This window comes from Maniola hyperantus, chromosome 14 (assembly GCF_902806685.2).
Source record: "Maniola hyperantus chromosome 14, iAphHyp1.2, whole genome shotgun sequence".
NCBI lineage: Eukaryota > Metazoa > Arthropoda > Insecta > Lepidoptera > Nymphalidae > Maniola > Maniola hyperantus.
The window spans coordinates 1,095,332-1,116,486 of NC_048549.1; the positions used below are offsets into that span (position 1 = coordinate 1,095,332).

Genomic DNA, 21,155 nt, shown 5'->3' on the forward strand with positions numbered 1-21,155 from the left:
CGTACTATACAAGCCATTGCAGCCCCGTGCATTGCTGGAGCGAGTCAAATCCAAGCTTTTTATCGTTTACATAGTCTGCGACTGTATACCTAATATGCTTTTTTTAGGAGCATACTTTTAACACATTTTTTAAACTTGTGTAAAGGCAAGTCTAAAATTGCTTGTGGAATTTTATTATAAAATATTACACTCATTCCCACAAATGACTTTCGCACCTTCCAGAGGCGGAGCGCAGGAGTAGCTAGCTTATTTTTGTTTTTAGTACGTTTCTAGTTCTAGTGTTTCTAATGTATGTACAACGGCCTCAAGAATGACATTTCGGCTTTCTAGAGCGTTGTCTCTGTCACTCATAGTTAATGGTGTTTTCCCCATGTAGGTAAACAATTTTTCGCACGTCACTGACATAAAAAATGTTTCTAGAAGAGGCAAAAACCATGACACCGTTGCGCAGGCGCACCAGTGACGATGCGACGATGACGTACGTTAGCCACTAATAAGTACGTCTGAATTAATGCGAATGTTCCGCAATCCGCATCCGCAAATGCTGGACATTTAGCCAGCAGTGGTGTCATTCAGCCAGCGGACAAAAATGTTTCTTCTAAACATTTTTAGGGTTCCGTACCTGAAAAGGAAAAGCGGAACCCTTATAGGATCACTTTGTTGTCTGTCTGTCGGTCTGTCAAGAAACCTACAGGGTACTTCCCGTTGACCTAGAATCATGAAATTTGGTAGGTAGGTGGGTCTTATAGCTGGCATTAGGGGAAAAATCTGAAAACCGTGAATTTGTTGGTTACATCACACAAAAAAATTAAATTGTGGTCATGAACTAATAATTAGTATTTTCAACTTTCGAAGTGAGTGACTATATCAAGTGGGGTATCATATGAAAGGTCTTCACCTGTACGTTCTAAAACAGATTTTTATTTATTTTTATGCATCATAGTTTTTGAATTATCGTGTAAAATGTCGAAAAAATTCGACTGTAGTACGGAACCCTCATTGCGCGAGCCTGACTCGCACTTGGCCGGTTTTTTTTTTTTGTACTGTGATCATGATTTTCACTCACTTCGAAAGTTGAAAATACTAATTATTAGTTCATGACCACAATTTAATTTTTTTTGTGTGATCTAACCCTAAATTCGCGGTTTTTAGATTTTTCCCCAAATGTCAGCTATAAGATCTACCTACCTGCCAAATTTCATGATTCTAGGTCAACGGGAAGTACCCTGTAGGTTTCTTGACAGACAGACAGATAGACAGACAACAAAATGATCCAATAAGGGTTCCGTTTTTCCTTTTGAGCTACGGAACCCTAAAAAAAGAACCTGTTTCATGACGATCTAAAAAGAAAAATGTAAAAAATGCCGTATACAGAGTCTCCGATAACCATATCGGAGGATTGCCAGCGAAACATACATTAAAAAAAAAAAAAAACCACTACTTTGCTTAATTATTATAGCTACTCAACTAACATAGACCTGCCTAATATCTCAGGGGCCCTACCGCGGTTGTTTGACAGCTACAATGTCACGATCGCAATCATCTCTGATTGGTTAATGCTCGCAACAAGAATCACACAAATTCAGCCAATCAGAACAATTGAGATTGTAATAATGATTGATGCAGGTTTTAGACAATCGCCCTACAGTTTACCTTGTCACATAATTGTTTTACGTAGGTAGGTATCTAGACGGTACTTACGTAAAATAATTATCTACTGCTAAGATGAACGCACTGTATGTATGTTAGTGCGTTACATCACCTCGACATAACACTAATTAGTGTAGGATAACTGCCCTAGATAGCTTCATAGGTTAGTTTGTAGTTAGGTGCGTTAATTACTTTCAAAGGTGATAAACTCTACAGTCAAGACTCTTTCTATACCACTCCGTCATTTGTTTATCAAGAAAAAATTACCTAACGATAAACTAATTACCTAAAAATTACCAATACCACATCAATTAATCCTGGTGCCATCTGTATGTATGGGAATGACCTATTTTCTACTGGCCTTTTGGTCTAGTCTAGTGGATCACTTATGCGAGCGGATCTTGAAGTCCTGGGTTGGAATTGCGGTTCGAACCAAAAAAAACAGCCAAGTGCGAGTCTGGCTAGCGCAACGAGGGTTCCGTACTACAGTTGTATTTTTTCGACATTTTGCACGATAATTCAAAAACTATGATGCATAAAAATAAATAAAAATATGTTTTGGAATGCACAGGTGAATACCTTTCATATGATACCCCACTTGGTATAGTAATCTTTGAAAATTGAAAATACTAATATATTGTTCATAAACACATTTTTTTTCTGTGATGTAACCACAAATTCACGGTTTTCGGATTTATTCCTTTACTTGTGCTATAAGAACTACCTATCTATCAAATTTCATGATTCTAGGTCAACGGGAAGTACCCTAGGTAGGTTTTCTTGACAAATACGACGGATAGACGGACAGACGAGCAGACAAACAGACAACCTTTTTCGGTACGGAACCCTAAAAATAAGTTATCGCGATGAACCAAAAACTGTTATCCGCTGAAACAGGTAGAATCTGTATGATGCAACATGCAGCATGCGAAATGCACCGCCCGCCCTCCCACTGCTAACCATATAGGAAAAGCAGCCGCTCGGCAAGCAATACGCACTACCACCACGCAGCACCACTCAAATCCCAAAACACATTCGACGCACGGATCAACGTAACGTAATAAGTTATCGTACCTACTACATGCGTAAAACATACGAGCTTCTATTTGAGGTAATATCCTACAAATTGCTACTTAGTTCAAGTAAACTTCCTAGTAAGTAAATGTCCTACACTTCAATAACCTACCCTAGACGATGTCTAAACGTCGATTCGAACATTTAACGAGCGTAGGCTAGCCTTTCTAAATACGGGAATAGAGACCACTGTTTGCACTGGACAGTGATAAATTGCCCATTAGCTGGCAACCCTAGTCATATGTCAGGGTTGTCAAATTGTCCGGTATATAAAATGTATAATTTCAGAAAAAGTAAGAAACTTAAAATAAATTCGGTGCAAAAAACAAAGACTGAAACCCTATGTGACCCGACCCTATGGTTGGATTAACGGGATTATAAATATATATTTATTTTATATATTTATTGCGACTTATGATAGAAAAATCTATGTACATTTGTCTTAATTTAATTTGGTTAATTTATTGTATTTTTGAATGTCATATCTACCATATTTGTCCATATTAAATGTTATTTTTAAAATATTTTTAAATTCTATGCGCTATATTATTATTTTATTTTATCTTGTCATTTGTCATTTAAAAATTATGTATTTATTTATAAATTATGTTATAAATTTGTATTATATTACGGTTTCTCACGACATTATTTTAGAGGGTGATATCTGTCAAACGTCGAAAATTTGTGTGTGGTTGGTCATCCCTACAGTAATCTTTCTTAGCTCCAAGGGGTGATATAACATAAGGGGATGGAGACATTAGAGTTCTCTTGGGGTTCTTTAGCCTCCCATCGATAACTTTACGATGTAACAGTAATAATAATGTAGCCGAGAAAATTTCGGGATAATCTTGGATCCTATGAATCTAAGATTGTTTTATGACTTTAATAACTCCATACATTTAGTACTTATTTTTAAGTTACAATATGTAGATGTACACATTAGATATTAATATTATTTTTGCAACGAACTCTTTACTATTTGCTTTCTTAAATAATATTATATAAATAAAATGTTATATATTCCGGCATTTTATAAAAATAAATCAGCCATTGAATCAATTTGTTATTATGCCATAATGTAGAAAAAAACCGGCCAAGTGCGAGTCAGGCTCGCGCAATGAGGGTTCCGTACTACAGTCGTATTTTTTCGACATTTTGCAGGATAATTCAAAAACTATGATACATAAAAATAAATAAAAATCTGTTTTAGAATGCACAGGTGAAGACCTTTCATATGATACCCCACTTGATATAGTTATCTTACTTAGAAAATTGAAAATACTAATTATTAGTTCATGACCACAATTTAATTTTTTTGTGTGATGTAACCACAAATTCACGGTTTTTAGATTTTTCCCCGAATGTCAGCTATAAGACCTACCTGCCAAATTTCATGATTCTAGGTCAACGGGAAGTACCGTGTAGGTTTCTTGACAGACCGACAGACAGACAGACAATAAAGTGAAAAAAGGGTTCCGTTTTTCCTTTTGAGGTACGGCACCCTAAAAATGTTTACGAAACTGTATTTCCATTCAATAACATCAATTGAAACATCCAAAATGGTCTTCAGGCCCCAAAATACAAGCACTTGATGCATCCAGCTGTCTGTTGCGTCATAGTTTCACAATTCAACTCAATCCCAATTGGTTTTATGAACTCAACTCATGGCGATGATCTATTTTTCTTGAGCCACTTCCGTGCAATGTAGATTTATAGGCAAAACAACCGCCTACGCGGAATCTTAAGCTCTTAATAAATAATGGTTCTTTTATTGACCTGTTACTCGTCAGGTTAATAAACAATAGACAAATAGACATTTTTTGTAGATAATTATCTGATCTACAACTTTTGTCTGGGCTAATCCATCCATACTAATATTATAAATGCGAAAGTGTGTCTGTCTGTCTGTCTGTCTGCTAGCTTTTTACGGCTCTATCGTTCAACCGAATTTGATGAAATTTGGTACAGAGGTAGCTTGCAACCCGGGGAAGGATATAGGCTACTTTTTATCCCGGAAAATTGAAGAGTTCCCACAGGATTTTTAGGAACCTAAATCCACGCGGACGAAATCGCGGGCATCAGCTAGTTTTAAGATAAACTTACCGTTTTGCTGATAATCACGAAAAACCCGTTTTTGTGATCTTTGACACCGAGTAAATTTTTTCCAGGTGTCGGATCGATGGGGACTTTTCACATTTCATTTATAATAGTGTTATGAACAATCCTACCAATTTTCAGCCTACTTTTTGATTTAATTTGACTGGACTACAGATTTTCACTCTAAGCTGTCGATTCATTTCACCCTCAATTTCTTTAATGGAATCAATATATTATTTTCTCTTTCATCTTTGACCACGTATAATAAACACCTCAAGTTATATTTAAGTTTATTACATAGATAGTTATTAGATACTAAGTTAATATTCATACACTTGCATTACTTACCAATACCACATCAATCAATCCTGGTGTCATCTGTATGGGAATGACCTATTTTCTATTAACCCGATTTCTTTTGATCTTATGTAACTGGCCTTTTGGTCTAGTCTAGTGGCTCAGTTATGCGAGCGAATCTTGAAGTCCTGGGTTGGAATTGCGGTTCGAACTAAAAAAACCGGCCAAGTGCGAGTCAGGCTCGCGCAACGAGTGTTCCGTACTACAGTCAAATTCAAAAACTATGATGCATAAAAATAAATAAAAATATGTTTTAGAATGTACAGGTGAATACCTTTCATATGATACCCCACTTGATATAGTTATCTTACTTCGAAAATTAAAAATACTAATTATTAGTTCATGACCACAATTTAAATTTTTTTGTGTGGTATGATCACAAATTCACGGTTTTCAGATTTTTCCCCGAATGTCAGCTATAAGACCTACCTACCTGCCAAATTTCATGATTCTAGGTCAACGGGAAGTACCCTGTAGGTTTCTTGACAGACAGACAGACAACAAAGTGATTCTATAAGGGTTCTATAAGGGTGATTCTAAAAAATCATGTCCGCCATCTTGGATTTATTAATAAATAACATCCCGGAAAAGTGCACAATCAGTTAATACGTGATACACGCGCAATAATATGTATTTATGTAGGTGTGACACAAGGTGCCAACAAGTTCAAAAAATTCCCGTTGAGTAACAGTGTTACTCAACGGGAATGTTTTGAAATTGTTGGCACCTTCTGTCACAGTGTTACACACGGGGGTGTGACTCAACGGGAATAACCCACATTTGCAGCACCAGAGGAACCGACAATGCGTTGTCTAAAAATGTCGAGTGGCGTAACTACCCGTTTATCGATTAGTTATTTTATCCAGCAATTAGTAAAGTAGTGATGTGAGCGCAAACACCACTCGATGAAAATGGAATTGACATACCTATTGCGGGGCGGGTTTCAGTTTACGGAAACAAGCCTTTGTCATTTTCTAATTCTACAGTAGAGTTATAATGAGTATTCAGTATGCGGTCGAAAGTGATGAACATCGGCCTTTATTTTTTTTTATTTTTATTTATTTATTAGGAACACATACAATAAATTAATTTAACACAAACTACGACACTTATAAACAAACACAGGCTGATAAATGTATCTATAAAATGTGTACACAGCATTTGCAAAATATCTTGACAAATAAAAAGAACTTAACTAACTACTTTATACTGACATTTCATCTTTGTAGAGCGTTGTCTCTGTCACTCATACCCATTTGACGCTTTGTCGGTCTCAACGACCGAGACAGTGCTCTACAAATCTGCTGTCTCCTTCTTAAAGTCTACCACGCTGGCCATGTGTTGATTGGTAGACTTCACACACGTTTGAGAACATTATGGAGAATTTCTCACGATGTTTTCCTTCAGCGTTAAAGCAAGTGATATTTAATTAATAAATTTTATTTATTTATTTCCACACAAAAAGAAAAAAACACTTACAATATTGGTTTCTTCGTGCTCGTAAGCGCTTGGCAGCTTGTCTGAGCACTGCACATTCCTCTGTCGTTAGTACTTAGTCTAATATTCTAGGTAGGTATGTGTAACTATTATGAACAAATGTAGGTAGGTAATGTAGGTAATCGCACATAACTCCGAAAAGGTAAAGGTGCGTGCCCGGACCTCCGATTAGAAGGCGGACGTCGCGTCCTAACCACTAGGCTATCACAGATAAGCCAGTACTTGTGATATAAACTATGATCGGGCCCTGTCTGGTTATGGCTCACGATGTGGCTCATTACTTGCTCATTGACAACCATTAGTATTCAACTCCTGCCGGCTCCTCGATAAACACTGCCCTTGACTCCGTCAATTACATTATTGTATGCAACTGTGGTGTACGGGTTCCATCCAGTTGTGAATCGATAGAAGCGATAGAATCACTTATGTTGAAATCTATAGAGCGTGCTTAGACTTTGCTCAGACACTGTTAAAACGAGATAGCGCTATAATCTCTTACATAAATCTGTCTCTTTTTCACTAAGACTTAAGTCTGAGCAAAGTCAAAGTACGCTCTATAGATTTCAGCCTTAGCGTAGCTCATGTGAAAGAAAACCGGTGCAAGTCTGCGCAAACGAAGGATTCCGTACTATCGTACGTAAATAAAAAATAAAACATGTTATAGGTAGGTACTGTGACGTGAGATTTATTTACACCTTTATTACCTGTTATCTCCCAAAGCCACCATGATTCAAACAAACATCCAAACAAACGTTCCTCCTGTTGAGGACAATACGCAGATAAAAGATTCCGACGAATTGAGAACCTCCTCCTTTTTTGAAGTCGGTAATAATATAAAATAACGGAGGTCTGATGGCACGCGCTCGATCTTAGCCCATTATCATTATCAAAGGGGAAAGTCCGAAAATCGTGAATTTGTGGTTACATCATTAAAAAAATTAAAAAAGTGTTGTTTTTCGCACTTGAGCGGGGGTTTTTTTTTGTTAACGAATTTTCTCTCCACTCGAGGCTTAGTAATATAATATGACTCTTTCATTAATCATTTACGTTTCCTATTGATCGATTGGTCAATATTTACAGGTCGTTCAACTTTCCCAACATAGAATACTTATAGATGATAGAATATTGAGTATGAGTCGCGTGTTAGAATACGTGATGTATTTACATGCATTTCCATACATCTCGGGCACTGTGGGCAGGCGAGCAGCACGATCACATTGTGGTTACTTGTTCATTGAAATACATTTAATTTAATGCATATAATATATTACAGATCCATATGCCTGAAAGCCTATGGGCCTCATAAGAAAGCTCAGAGTCACTCAGCGGGCGATGGAGAGAGCTATGCTTGGAGTTTCTCTACGTGATCAAATCAGAAATGAGGAGATCCGTAGGAGAACTAGAGTAACCGACAAAGCTCAACGGGTTGCGAAGCTGAAGTGGCAATTGGCAGGGCACATAGTTCGTACAACCGATAGACGTTGGGGTCCCAAGGTACTGAAATGGCGACCTCGCACCGGAAGACGCAGCGTTGGAAGACCCCCACTAGGTGGAAGGACGTCATCAGATGAGTCGCAGGGAGCCGCTGAATCCAGGCGGCGCAAGACCGTGGTGTGTGGAAGTCCCTACAAGAGACCTATGTCCAGCAGTGGACGTCTATTGGTTGATGATGATGATGCCTGAAAGCCAGAAAAATCTAATAAATATCACGGAAGTCGAATTGGGGCGAGATACGGCTATGCCTGACTCCTGAGAGTTATCTATAATGTTCTCAAAGGTGTGTCAATCAATAAAGGTTAGCATATGGACTACGGACCTAGTCTAAACCCTTCTCGTTCTGAGACTCCTCTCTAATTATAATGACACATACATACACATACACATACATAGTTCAAGGTTTCTCTACTATATTTTAAGCGCGAGCGCAGCAAGCTTGAAGTTTTTCTTCATTGATTGTTTTTGTTACAGGTACATGCTTCAAATACATCTCAACAAAATTCGCAATGGGTCTTAATAATCTCGAAAGGACACAAAAATGTGAAAAACTAAAATGAGACACAAAAGTGTATATGTGTTAGTGATGTGCTGAATATATTAATATCGATATCGATAAAGTAACATAATGGATCCGGATATGCAGAACTCGACGTTGGACACGATCTACCCGCGGGAGGCGACCATCTTGGCGGCTGCGTGTGCCTGCATCTTCAGTATAGTTGGTGTTTTAGGTACGTACCTCATCATCATCGTCCTTATCAACTGATGGACCGTGGACGTCCACTGTTGGACATAAGTTTCTTGTAGAGACTTCTACAGCCACGGTCTTGCCCCGCTACCGGCATACGTCGACTAGATTATCTCCGAGTGATGTCACTACTAATGTTTGTATGTGTGTGTGTATGTTTGTTACTCTTTCACGCAAAAAATACTAGACGGATTTGGAATGGAGATAGATTACACATAGGCTACTTTTTATCCCGGAATATCAAAAAGTACCCACGGTATTTTAAAAAACAAAATCCACGTGGACGAAGCCGCGGGAATCAGTTACTATAATTGCAAAAGTGCGGTTCCTTGTTGGTTTGTTCTTCAATCACGTCGCAATGGAGCAACGGATTAATGTAATTTTTGCATGGGTATAGATACTAGATAGTTAGAGGACGGGAGCGGACATTATTTTTTATTTTTTATCCCGGAAAATTAAAGACTTCCTTGATTTTTCAAAACCTCAATCCACACGGACGAATTCGCATACCTAGTCATGATTCTAGGTCAACGAGAAGTACAACATGATGACTAGATTGCAACATGGGGTTATTCAAGGGGCGGACCAACAGATTCCTAAAAGGCCGGCAACGCATTGGCGGTTCCTCTGGTGCTGCAAAATGCAATTGTTCATGGGCGGCGGTAATCACTTAACATCAGGTGACCCGCCTGCTCGTTTTGCTATCTCTATTAAAACAAAAGTACCCTTTAGGTTTCTTGACAGACCGACAGACAACAAATTGATCCTATAAGGGTTCCGTTTTGAGGTCCGAAACCCTAATAATTGGAATTGATAGATCTTAGATAGTTCGCGACAGGTTGAAACGGCAATCGGGAAGGGAACGCCCCGCACACCCGCACAGCCCCCGCGCTAACCCGGTGCGTGCAAGCGCGGGTGTGCGTGGCGTTCCCCACCTCGAACTCCGATTGCCATGTCAACCAGTCGTGGACTTATAGGTGGGTAACTGTTTGACCGTTGATAAGTTAAATAAGGACATGATAAATAAATAAATACTTCCTTATAAATGTGAAATGGATTATTACCCACTTGCCAGTTTAAATATTGATCTGTCGTCAACTTATTGATTAGAAGTTAGAACAACTGTTTACTTTGTCGTAATAGAGTCTTGGACTGATGTAGTAATAAAATGATGTGATTGTTTGTATACTATTAAAAAACATGATTTTTATTTATTTTTAACATAGTTAACTATTAACGTCACGCTATACGGAAAGCGATTAATGACGTCACAATGGATAAACGACAAATATTTTTCAATTTTTAGGGTTCCGTACCTCAAAAGGAAAAACGGAACCCTTATAGGATCACTTTGTTATCTGTCTGCCCCATTATTCTATTTGTTTATTTTATGTTTATGAAACATCGATAATGAAAATCCAATGTTGTTTGGACAGTCGAAACTTACGTGCTTGTTTATCGATAGAAATCTCATTTATGCGTTGAGCGTCTCACATCACTACAATTTCTGAGAAGATACTACTAGGGTTGCTTCTCACTAATCCGGTATTTGACAGCGAGTCAAATCAGTAACTTTTTATCAAACGTCAAAACGCACGCTTAGTATGCATTGACTTATATATTATTACTTCGTATTGACAGGGCCATTGAACAAACAAAATGACACCGGCTCAGTGGTGCTTTAGCACCAATGCAATCTCAGTGACGTCTGGATTTCAAACGGGTCGTTCATTAGTATCTAAGAGGTGGCGCTGATTTATTTGGTTCCAAAACCGTGATATTCGCTTGGGCATATCTTGTAATTTATATCGATGTTAGTATGCGAGATTCTATGAAATACCGGTATGTGACGGCACAATCATTTGACGTGCTTTTTTAGTTTAATCGATAATTTAAAATGGTTATCACACTTGAAACTAACAAAGAACGTGGATTTTACGTATTTCGGAAGACCCTCTATTTAACAATCACAGAAATAATAAATTTTTGACTTAGTCAAATACCGTATTAGACGGTAAGGGGCAATTAAACAAGTTTTTTTAAAATATCCTTTTCGCATTTTAATTAAAAGGATTTAAATTTTAAATCTAATTAGTATAATTAACTTACTGCGCCTGTCCGCCTCGCAACTCAAACCTGTAGAGTACTCCTTCATTTTTCAACTTATGTGACGCGATTAATCTTAATTGAGAAGTGACAGCCCTAGTTATGTTTATGCGCGTGCGCATGTTATGTTGGTATACAGTCGACTATTGTTTCATAATGTGTCACTCATAACAGCTCATAACATAACAACTAGCACGCTTCCTATGTCACAGCTTGCAGATGACCGTTTTTGAAAAAATCGGTCAAGTGCGAGTCGGGATTGCACACGAAGGGTTCTGTAGTCTGTATACCATCGTACAAGAAATATATAACTTTTGTTTTTTTTTAGTTTTCATAACCATTTTGATTTTTTTATTATTTGTTGTCATAGAAATAGTTACAGGTACCTACGCATTCTGTGAAAATTTCAACTCTACCTATTGCGGTTCACGAGATAAAGCCCGATGACAGACAGACGGATGGATGGACAGCAGAGGCTTAGCCGTTGGCACCCCTCTAAAAAGGTGACTGACCATGACTGATCTATCAACGCACCGCTCAAAGTACAAGACAGATCGGGCTGATATTTTGCATGCAGATGGCTATTTATGACGTAGCGCGTAGATATCCAGAACGAATTTTCGAAAATTCCATCCCAAAGGGGATAAAATAGTTTGTTTGTGTAGTCCACGCGGATGAAGCCGTGGGCATAAGCTAGTTCATAATAATATGTAAGGTAAGTACATTGACTTATATATTACTTCGTATGGATAGGGCCATTGAACAAACAAAATGGCACCGACTCAATGGTGCTTTAGCACCAATGCAACCTCAGTGACGTCTGGATTTCATTCATAATGGATGGAACGTATCTAAGAGGTGGCGCTGCGCTGATTTATTTGGGTCCAAAATTGTAAAAAATTTTGTTCGCTTGGGCATATCTTGTCATTTATATCGATGGGTTAGTACGCTTTTAGCAAGAACTGTCCAATCAAAACCGACCATCAGTGTCACGTTCAGTAAAGATGTTCCGCGGAGTTTGCTGGAGGCATATTAATCGATGTTCGCGATAGCCACTAAAGGAATCGATTCCTGACTTAAAATTATGTCGATTCTGATGTCTTCCTCTAAGTTAGTTTTAGAACTAGCTGATGCCCGCGACTTTGTCCGCGTGGAATTAGGTTTTTTTAAAAATCCCGTGGGAACTTTTTGATTTTCGGGATAAAAAGTTTATCTATACCCATGCAAAAAACATGTCAATCCGTTGCACAGTTGCGACATGATTGAAGGCCAAACCAACAACTATAAGGGTTTCGTTTTTAATTTTGAGGTACGGAACCCTAAACATGATAGATGAGTCCCGTCGTGACCAAGACCCGTGCAATTGGGTTGAAATATCGACAAATAAAAACAAAAATTAATCGTGGTATGTACCCGTTTTATACATTACACCAAAAATATGTCGTTAAACCACGAAATAAGCTTAAAATCATATGATAGAATAGGTAGGTACCTACCATTCACGTTACTTCTATAAGTTAGGTTCTAGGTATTCGAGGCGCCATTCATTCTGCCAGTAGTAGCTAATAGCAAGCACTTGACTCCATTTCCCAGTCGGCCACTCAAAGCTATCGAGTTGATCAGCGCAGTACCAATAGATTCGATCATTTAATTGCCGACGCATCCCATTATGGTTCAACGCACTTCGATTAGGGAATCGAATGGGGTCTTACTTTGCTTTTGCCCGACGCAAGATAGTTTTGCTTTTGCGATAAGATGATTATTAGTGATGTAACGAATATTCGCATTCGCGGATATTTGCATATTCGCATTCGCGAAATTACTGCGATATTTTTTTGATGTTGGTTAATAAAACAAAATCCTTAATTTCTTATTTTTTTAATGTAATAAAAACCGGTCAAGTGCGAGTCAGGCTCGCGCAATGAGGGTTCCGTACTACAGTCGTATTTTTTCAACATTTTGCACGATAATTCAAAAAGTATGATGCTTAAAAATAAAAAAAAATGTGTTTTAGAATGAACAGGTGAAGACCTTTCATATGATACCCCATTTGATATAGTCACTCACTTCGAAAGTTGAAAATACTAATTATTAGTTCATGACCACAATTTAATTTTTTTTGTGTTATCTAACCCTAAATTCACGGTTTTCAGATTTTTCCCCAAATGTCAGCTATAAGATCTACCTACCTGCCAAATTTCATGATTCTAGGTCAACGGGAAGTACCCTGTAGGTTTCTTGACAGACAGACAGACAACAAAGTGATCCTATAAGGGTTCCGTTTTTCCTCTTGAGGTACGGAACCCTAAAAAGTAAATTAACCTCGTAATCACATTATCAGTCTTCTCATTATCATTTAGTGACATTTATTTATTTAACTTTGGACATGAATGACACTTCAATCGGATGCGTTCATATAATTCGGCTAATCTCGGAACAAAAAACAAACGGAACGCACTTCGTTCGAACGGGACTGCCGCCTAAGTCACCAAGCCATAGACAAATGGCGCCAAATTTAAAAACTGAGTTTTAATACAAAAACTGAGTATTCGCACTTGCATTCGCGAATGTTGGCAGCAGATATTCGCTCACCCGCACCGGGTTAGCGCAGGGGCTGTGCGGCTCAGGTTCTTTCGGGGCACGGCTGCTTCGGAAGGTACCTGTGCAAGATCGCAGGTAGAGAGTCTACTGAGGAGTGCCATGAGTGTGGCAGCGCCGTAGACACGGCGCAACACACTCTGGCAGAGTGCCCAGCGTGGGCTGAGTCGCGAGAGACGCTCGTGGCGGCAGTGGGGCAAGACCTCTCCCTGCCAGCCGTGGTCAAAGCCATGGCGGACAGCGATGGGTCTTGGAAAGCGGTTGAGTCCTTTTGCGAGGAGATAATGTCGCAGAAGGATTCGGCGGAGCGCATGAGAGAAGATGATTTCGACTCTCATGCCATCCGTCGTAGGAGGGTCGGGCGTAGGCGAGCCGCCCACGACCGCCGCCTACCCCCTTGAGAAGGACTCTCGGGCAATGGACGCGGGGAGTCTATCGTCCGGAAAGAAACCAGTCCTCGAGTCGGGAGGCGCACCTTCGTGTTACTGGTGCGCCTCAGACGGGGTGTAGGGATGTTAATGGTCCCCTGAGGTGGGTCCTTAGCAGGCGCCGCTGGCTGGGTTGCGCGAACGTGTTTGGCCCCGTAGCCCAGCCACCAGGCGATGCGTGGAACATCGTGGGGTTTTAGTCGGTAAGAGTCCGACATAACCTCCGTACCTCCCCGGGTGCGGTGGCATCCATGAGGATTTCCCCACGGAAAAAAAAAAAAAAAAAAAAGGGCTGTGCGGCTGTGCGGGGCGTTCCCTCCCCAATTACCATCTCGACCTGTGACGTACTACAAGTATGTTTACTTGTAAGAGATGTATTTTTATCGTTTGTTTTTCTTCAGTCGAGCCGGATGCAATCAATCAGCGTCCTGGCGGGTATCGTTGCAAGCAAAAAATAAATAAGGGCTCCCTATCATCTCGTTGAGGTTGCAGGTTATAGAGCTTTGACGCATTGGGTCAGCCACGCTGGCCACACACGATCAAGTTTACCATTCAAGTTTGCAGCGGACTTGAAGCGACGTCCCGTAAACTTAACGGTGTATGGCTATCAGTGTGCATGATGCCAGCACACTGACGGTGTATGGCTATCAGTGTGCATGATGCCAGCACACTGACGGTGTATGGCTATCAGTGTGCATGATGCCAGCACACTGACGGTGTATGGCTATCAGTGTGCATGATGCCAGCACACTGACGGTGTATGGCTATCAGTGTGCATGATGCCAGCACACTGACGGTGTATGGCTATCAGTGTGCATGATGCCAGCACACTGACGGTGTATGGCTATCAGTGTGCATGATGCCAGCACACTGACGGTGTATGGCTATCAGTGTGCATGATGCCAGCACACTGACGGTGTATGGCTATCAGTGTGCATGATGCCAGCACACTGACGGTGTATGGCTATCAGTGTGCATGATGCCAGCACACTGACGGTATATGGCTATCAGTGTGCATGATGCCAGCACACTGACGGTGTATGGCTATCAGTGTGCATGATGCCAGCACACTGACGGTGTATGGCTATCAGTGTGCATGATGCCAGCACACTGACGGTGTATGGCTATCAGTGTGCATGATGCCAGCACACTGACGGTGTATGGCTATCAGTGTGCATGATGCCAGCACACTGACGGTGTATGGCTATCAGTGTGCATGATGCCAGCACACTGACGGTGTATGGCTATCAGTGTGCATGATGCCAGCACACTGACGGTGTATGGCTATCAGTGTGCATGATGCCAGCACACTGACGGTGTATGGCTATCAGTGTGCATGATGCCAGCACACTGACGGTGTATGGCTATCAGTGTGCATGATGCTAGCACACTGACGGTGTATGGCTATCAGTGTGCATGATGCCAGCACACTGACGGTGTATGGCTATCAGTGTGCATGATGCCAGCACACTGACGGTGTATGGCTATCAGTGTGCATGATGCCAGCACACTGACGGTGTATGGCTATCAGTGTGCATGATGCCAGCACACTGACGGTATATGGCTATCAGTGTGCATGATGCCAGCACACTGACGGTGTATGGCTATCAGTGTGCATGATGCCAGCACACTGACGGTGTATGGCTATCAGTGTGCATGATGCCAGCACACTGACGGTGTATGGCTATCAAAGCTTCGTAGTGGCACTCATGCCATCAAAATGAATCTAATAACGTATCATTTATCAAAATTGGTTGAGCCGTTCAGTGGTTACAAGCGGACATAGGAAGGGACATACAAACATACAGGTCTAACACATAGGTGTTGTTATTAGGGCGCGTATATCTTCCTTTTGGGAAAGATTGCGTAGCTCTGATAACAGCATACTCCGAGTGGTGGGCCTGGACCTACGTAGTCCAATGATAGCACATTGGATCTTGACACATCGAAATGCGAATAGAAAATAGCTCTGCACACCTTTATTGTGCAGTTTTGACTTAAATAATTTTATTTTTATTTATTATTACACTAGCTTATGCTCGCGACTTCGTCCGCGTGGACCACACAAATTTCAAAACCCTATTTCACCCCCTTAGGGGTTGAATTTTCAAAAATCCTTTCTTAGCGGATGCCTACGTCATAATTGCTATCTGCATGCCAAATTTCAGCCCGATCCGTCCAGTAGTTTGAGCTGTGCGTTGATAGATCAGTCAGTCAGTCAGTCAGTCAGTCAGTCAGTTAGTCACCTTTTCATTTTATATATTTAGATTTACCTAATTAATTTGCTTATTATATATTTAGGTATGAATATTTACTTATTTTAATTTTGTATATTCTTGTTTGTGTGCTTTGGGTTTTTACTTTAAATAAAGAAACTTATTATTATTATTGTTATAGGTAACCCACCTCTGGGTTTCGCCGCAGTCGGGTAAAAAGTGGAGCATTAGGCCTCTGGCATTCTTTCTGTTTAAATCTAAATTGATTAAAAACATCTTCGAGTGCCGGTCTGGTAATGGTATGATAACATTGAATTCGTGTACATGTGTCTGGGATTTCTCCTATAAGTTAAAACGGATAAAGCTGATCGCAGATCACAGCTGTCGCGAAAGCCGCATATGTCGTACGCGTCGTACGCTAGTACGTCACGTACGTAGTAGGTGCGCGTCGTAGCATTCGCCTAAGGACGTGCCAAAAATTTCGGATAGTGTCACCAGCAATCGCAATCGTCATTCGCATATCTACCACAATAAGAATAAGAATAAGAATAATTTATTTTGAATTTAGAATTTAGACACAAGAAACAAGTTTCCTACCCTCTGCACTAGGAAAACCCTGTATTGCAGAAGGCAGTTACATGTTTTTTTTTTAAACTAAGGACTTAATATATTATATCTTATATTATACTAAAATTATAGGTAAGAGAACGAGTTTCCTACCCTGCACTAGGAAAAAACCTGTGTTGCAGAAAGGCAGTTACAAGTTTCCTATAGGTACTACTACATAAGTAAAGGTACTAATAACATAGTTTTTTTCTCACGGCTGAGTAAATACGATATAGTGGATATCTTTTATATTGTCTGTTTGTGTTTGTTAATGATTAACAGTTAAGTATGTGCGTGTTTCTTAAAATCCTTATTGATCATTCAGTTTGCGTTGCGTTGCGTACGATCTATTAGCTACGGCTCGGTCTAGTATGCGATCATGTTAAAACATACATTAACGCATGTCTCCATGACGCATCTCTAGATATAGTCCGCGACAGGTCGAGATGGCAATCGGGATATGAGGCGGGTGGACGCCCCGCTTACCCACACGTCACCCGCGCTCGCCCGCTCAGGGTAAGCGCGGGGGCTGTGCGGGTGTGCGGGGCGTTCCCTCCCCGATTGCCATCTAGACCTGTTGCTTAATATACGTACGTACACGTAAACCTAAATGAGCATCCTGTTTAAATAAAGTTTAGTCATATGGTTCATTTCGACGGATTTGCCCAACCTCAATGTGAGTAACATTCAAATACACGTGCGAATTTTTAGGGTTCCGTATCGCAAAAAGGAGAAAAGTACCCCTTACTCCGTCGTCTGTCTGTCAAGACTTGGAAAATCGAAACCTATACTTTCCCTTGACCTAGAATCATGAAATTTGGCAGGGTATGCAATGTCTTATAGCACAAGTAAAGGAAAAAATCCAAAAACCATGAATTAATGGTGTCATCTAAAAAAAAAAAAGTGTTTGTCGAAATAATATGTTTACTAAATCCATACTAATATTATAAATGCGAAAGTGTGTCCGTGTTAGTTAGCCTTTCACGGCCCATTCGTTCAAACGATTTCGACGAAATTTGGTACAGTGATAGCTTGAATCCCGGGGAAGGACATAGGCTACATTTTATCCCGGAAAATCAAAGAGTTCCCACGGGATTTTAAAAAACCGAAATCCACGCGGACGAAGTCGCGGTCATCATCTATAGTCACATATAAATGGCGCTGACCGTTATTAACTTTCAGTGTTCTGCATAAAAGTGTTAGGTGTATCTTGTACGGTGGTACGGAACCCTTCGTGTGCGAGTCAGACTCGCACTTGACCGGTTTTTTGGTAGCACCACAAAATAGTACTTACCGAATACCGAAGGTTAGTTAGAAATCATCGATGACATTTTACAGAGACTTAAAATCGGTCATAACACGGTGATACTGATCTGGAAATAATATACAGGCGGTTATACCACGGTCATACTGATCTGGAAATAATATACAGGCGGTTATACCACGGTCATACTGATCTGGAAATAATATACAGGCGGTTATACCACGGTCATACTGATCTGGAAATAATATACAGGCGGTTATACCACGGTCATACTGATCTGGAAATAATATACAGGCGGTTATACCACGGTCATACTGATCTGGAAATATATATTTTATCTTTCGAAGACAAAATAAACATTGAGGGGTAGTTTGGGGGTTATGGGTTATATCAATCAAGCTGTCAATTTATCAGTTAATGCGGAGTGACCGGCCGCCCCTTAATGACTCCACACCACACTGGCCATACAAGATCGATATTAAATGTTTTGTTTTATTGACATCCGTTAGATCATCATCATCATCATAATCAACCCATCGCCGGCTCGATATTGAGGACGGGTCTTCTATCAAAATGAGAAGGGTTTGGCCATAGTCCACCACGCTGGAGGTGTGTGCCCGGGATCGAACCCCTGATCTCCGGAACAGGAGGCGGGCGTCTTAGCAACTAAACTATCACGGCAGAGATTTGTAATATTACCTACTTGTAGTTACAAGTTTATGCTCGCGACTTCGTCCGCGTGGACTACACAAATTTCAAACCCCTGTTTCACCCCTTTAAGGGTTGAATTTTCAAAAATCCTTTCTTAGCGGATGCCTACGTCATAATAGCTATCTGCATGCCAAATTTCAGCCCGATCCGTCCAGTAGTTTGAGCTGTGCGTTGGTAGATCAGTCAGTCGGTCAGTCACCTTTTCCTTTTAAATATATCTCTGGCACAGTCAACGTAACCTTGAAAAGTTTACACAAGTCCTTAATACTAACTGATTACACTTTTTTCTCTCCAGGCAACTTCATAACGACAGTGGCACTGCTCATGCATCCAAAACTGCGCGGTCACGTGACAACCATGTTTGTGCTTTCGCTCTGCGTGTCGGATCTCCTGTTCTGCAGCATCAATCTACCGCTTACAGCAAGCAGGTAACAAGATATACAACGTTAGTTTTAGTATACGCAAAACCTGAAAGTAGTTTGTTCAGAATCAGTAGCAGAATCGATTGCAATCATTTTTACTACGGAGTACTTTAAAATCTTTAAAATCCTGCAAGTTTGGACACCTAGTTCAATGACCGCAAGCACCAGCTGATTCGAGTCGCGCGAGCGGGAGCGCGCACGATCGACGCCAGCCGTCTCGTTCGCTCACGGCCGTGTGCTTGTGGTAACCATGTTTTTACGGGACTTTCCAGGTCTTTAAACTATACCCGTATAAAAATCATGTTGATCCGTTGCTCCGTTGCGACGTGATTGAAGGACAAACCAACAAACAAACACCCTTGCATTTATAATAATGGATTGATTTATTTAGATACATTATTAAGTACATGGTTTCAGTAGTGATTGTAGTTATATTTGGTGTTGTTATTGTTATAAAATGTAAACCACAGTCCCGGCTAAAATCCTATATAAAAACAGGCCAAGTGCAAGTCAGGCTCCCGCACCAACGCGGTTCCGTACTACGGTCGTATTTTTTCGTCATTTTGCACGATAAATCAAAAACTTTTATGCATAAAAATAAATAAAAATCTGTTTAAAAATTTACAGGTAAAGCCCTTTCATATGATACCCTACTTTCTTGGTATCTTACTTTAAAAGTTGAAAATACTAATTATTTGTTCAAAACACATTTTAAATTTTTTTGTGATGTGAGCACAAATTCACGGTTTTCAGATTTTTTCCCTAATGCTTGATAAGATCTACCTACCTGCCAAATTTCATGATTCTAGGTCAACGGGAAGTACCCTGTAGGTTTCTTGACAGACACAACAGACAGACAACGAGGTGATCCTATAAGGGCTCCTTTTTTCCTTTTAAGGTACGGAACCCTAAAAATACCATTGTAATTTGACGCCGTTCATAATAATTTAACAGCTGTCGTTGCCTGTCACTCGTCACTACAAATATTGCAATCGTGTCGGTATTAGAAATAGGTACCTACCTACTCCCTATTTTGTCAACTAACTAGTAACCCGCCCCGGCTTCGCACAGGTACCTTATTACAATTTTCGTGGGGATCTCTAATTTAAAAAAATACTAGCGACCCGCCCGGCTTCGCATAGGTGCAATGTAGATACTAATGTGGTGTCATTGAGGTGTCATTGTCTCGGAAACTCTCAAATGAGAAAATTTTTTCCGACCTAATTCACATTATTTCAGTTTCTCTAGGGATCTCTAATTTTTTGAGAATTAAACTATAGCTATAAACCTTCCTCTTGAATCACTCTATCTATTGGTGAAAACCGCATTAAAATCCGCTGCGTAGTTTAAAGTAGTTTAAAAGATCTACGCGTTCATACATACATACATACAGACAGCGGGGAGCGACTTTATTTTATACTATGTAGAGATATAGATGTAGAATAGTAGTAGAATAAGCTGTGGTAGCCTAGTGGTTAGGACGTCCGCCTTTCAATCGGAGGTCGGGAGTTCGATCCCGGGCACGCACCTCTAAATTTTCGGAGTTATGTGCGTTTTAATTAATTAAATATCACTTGCTTTAACGGTGAAGGAAAACATCGTGAGGAAACCTGCATGCCTGAGAGTTCTCCATAATGTTCTCAAAGGTGTGTGAAGTCTGCCAATCCGCACTTGGCCAGCGTGGTAGACTATGGCCAAACCCTTCTCACTGTGAGAGGAGACCCGTGCTCTGTAGTGAGCCAGCGATGGGTTGGTCATGATGTAGAGATATATAGCCTATGTCACTCAGGAATAAGTATTAATTCTACTGGTGAAAGAACTTAACAATTGAGCTACGAGTATGTATATATTGATATTGATATTCATCAACACGATGATAGACTC

At 40.3% G+C, this 21,155-nt stretch overlaps 2 protein-coding genes across 3 annotated transcripts in view; both read left to right on the forward strand.

Annotated features, from left to right (window-relative positions):
* Tre1 (Trapped in endoderm 1) overlaps positions 1–21,155 on the forward strand; it is a 44,055-nt gene that overhangs the window by 2,215 nt on the left and 20,685 nt on the right. For both annotated transcript variants that reach the window (XM_034975461.2, XM_034975462.2), the window contains exons 2-3: positions 8,644–8,903; positions 19,145–19,277. In XM_034975461.2, the coding sequence (XP_034831352.1) occupies positions 8,798–8,903; positions 19,145–19,277 (239 nt within the window). In that variant the 5' untranslated portion in view covers positions 8,644–8,797. The remainder of the gene's footprint in view (positions 1–8,643; positions 8,904–19,144; positions 19,278–21,155) is intronic.
* LOC117988377 (sperm-associated antigen 7 homolog) overlaps positions 9,153–21,155 on the forward strand; it is a 396,860-nt gene continuing 384,857 nt past the window's right edge. Inside the window, exon 1 of the mRNA XM_069502999.1 lies at positions 9,153–9,167. The gene's annotated coding sequence lies outside the window, so the exon portion shown is untranslated. The remainder of the gene's footprint in view (positions 9,168–21,155) is intronic.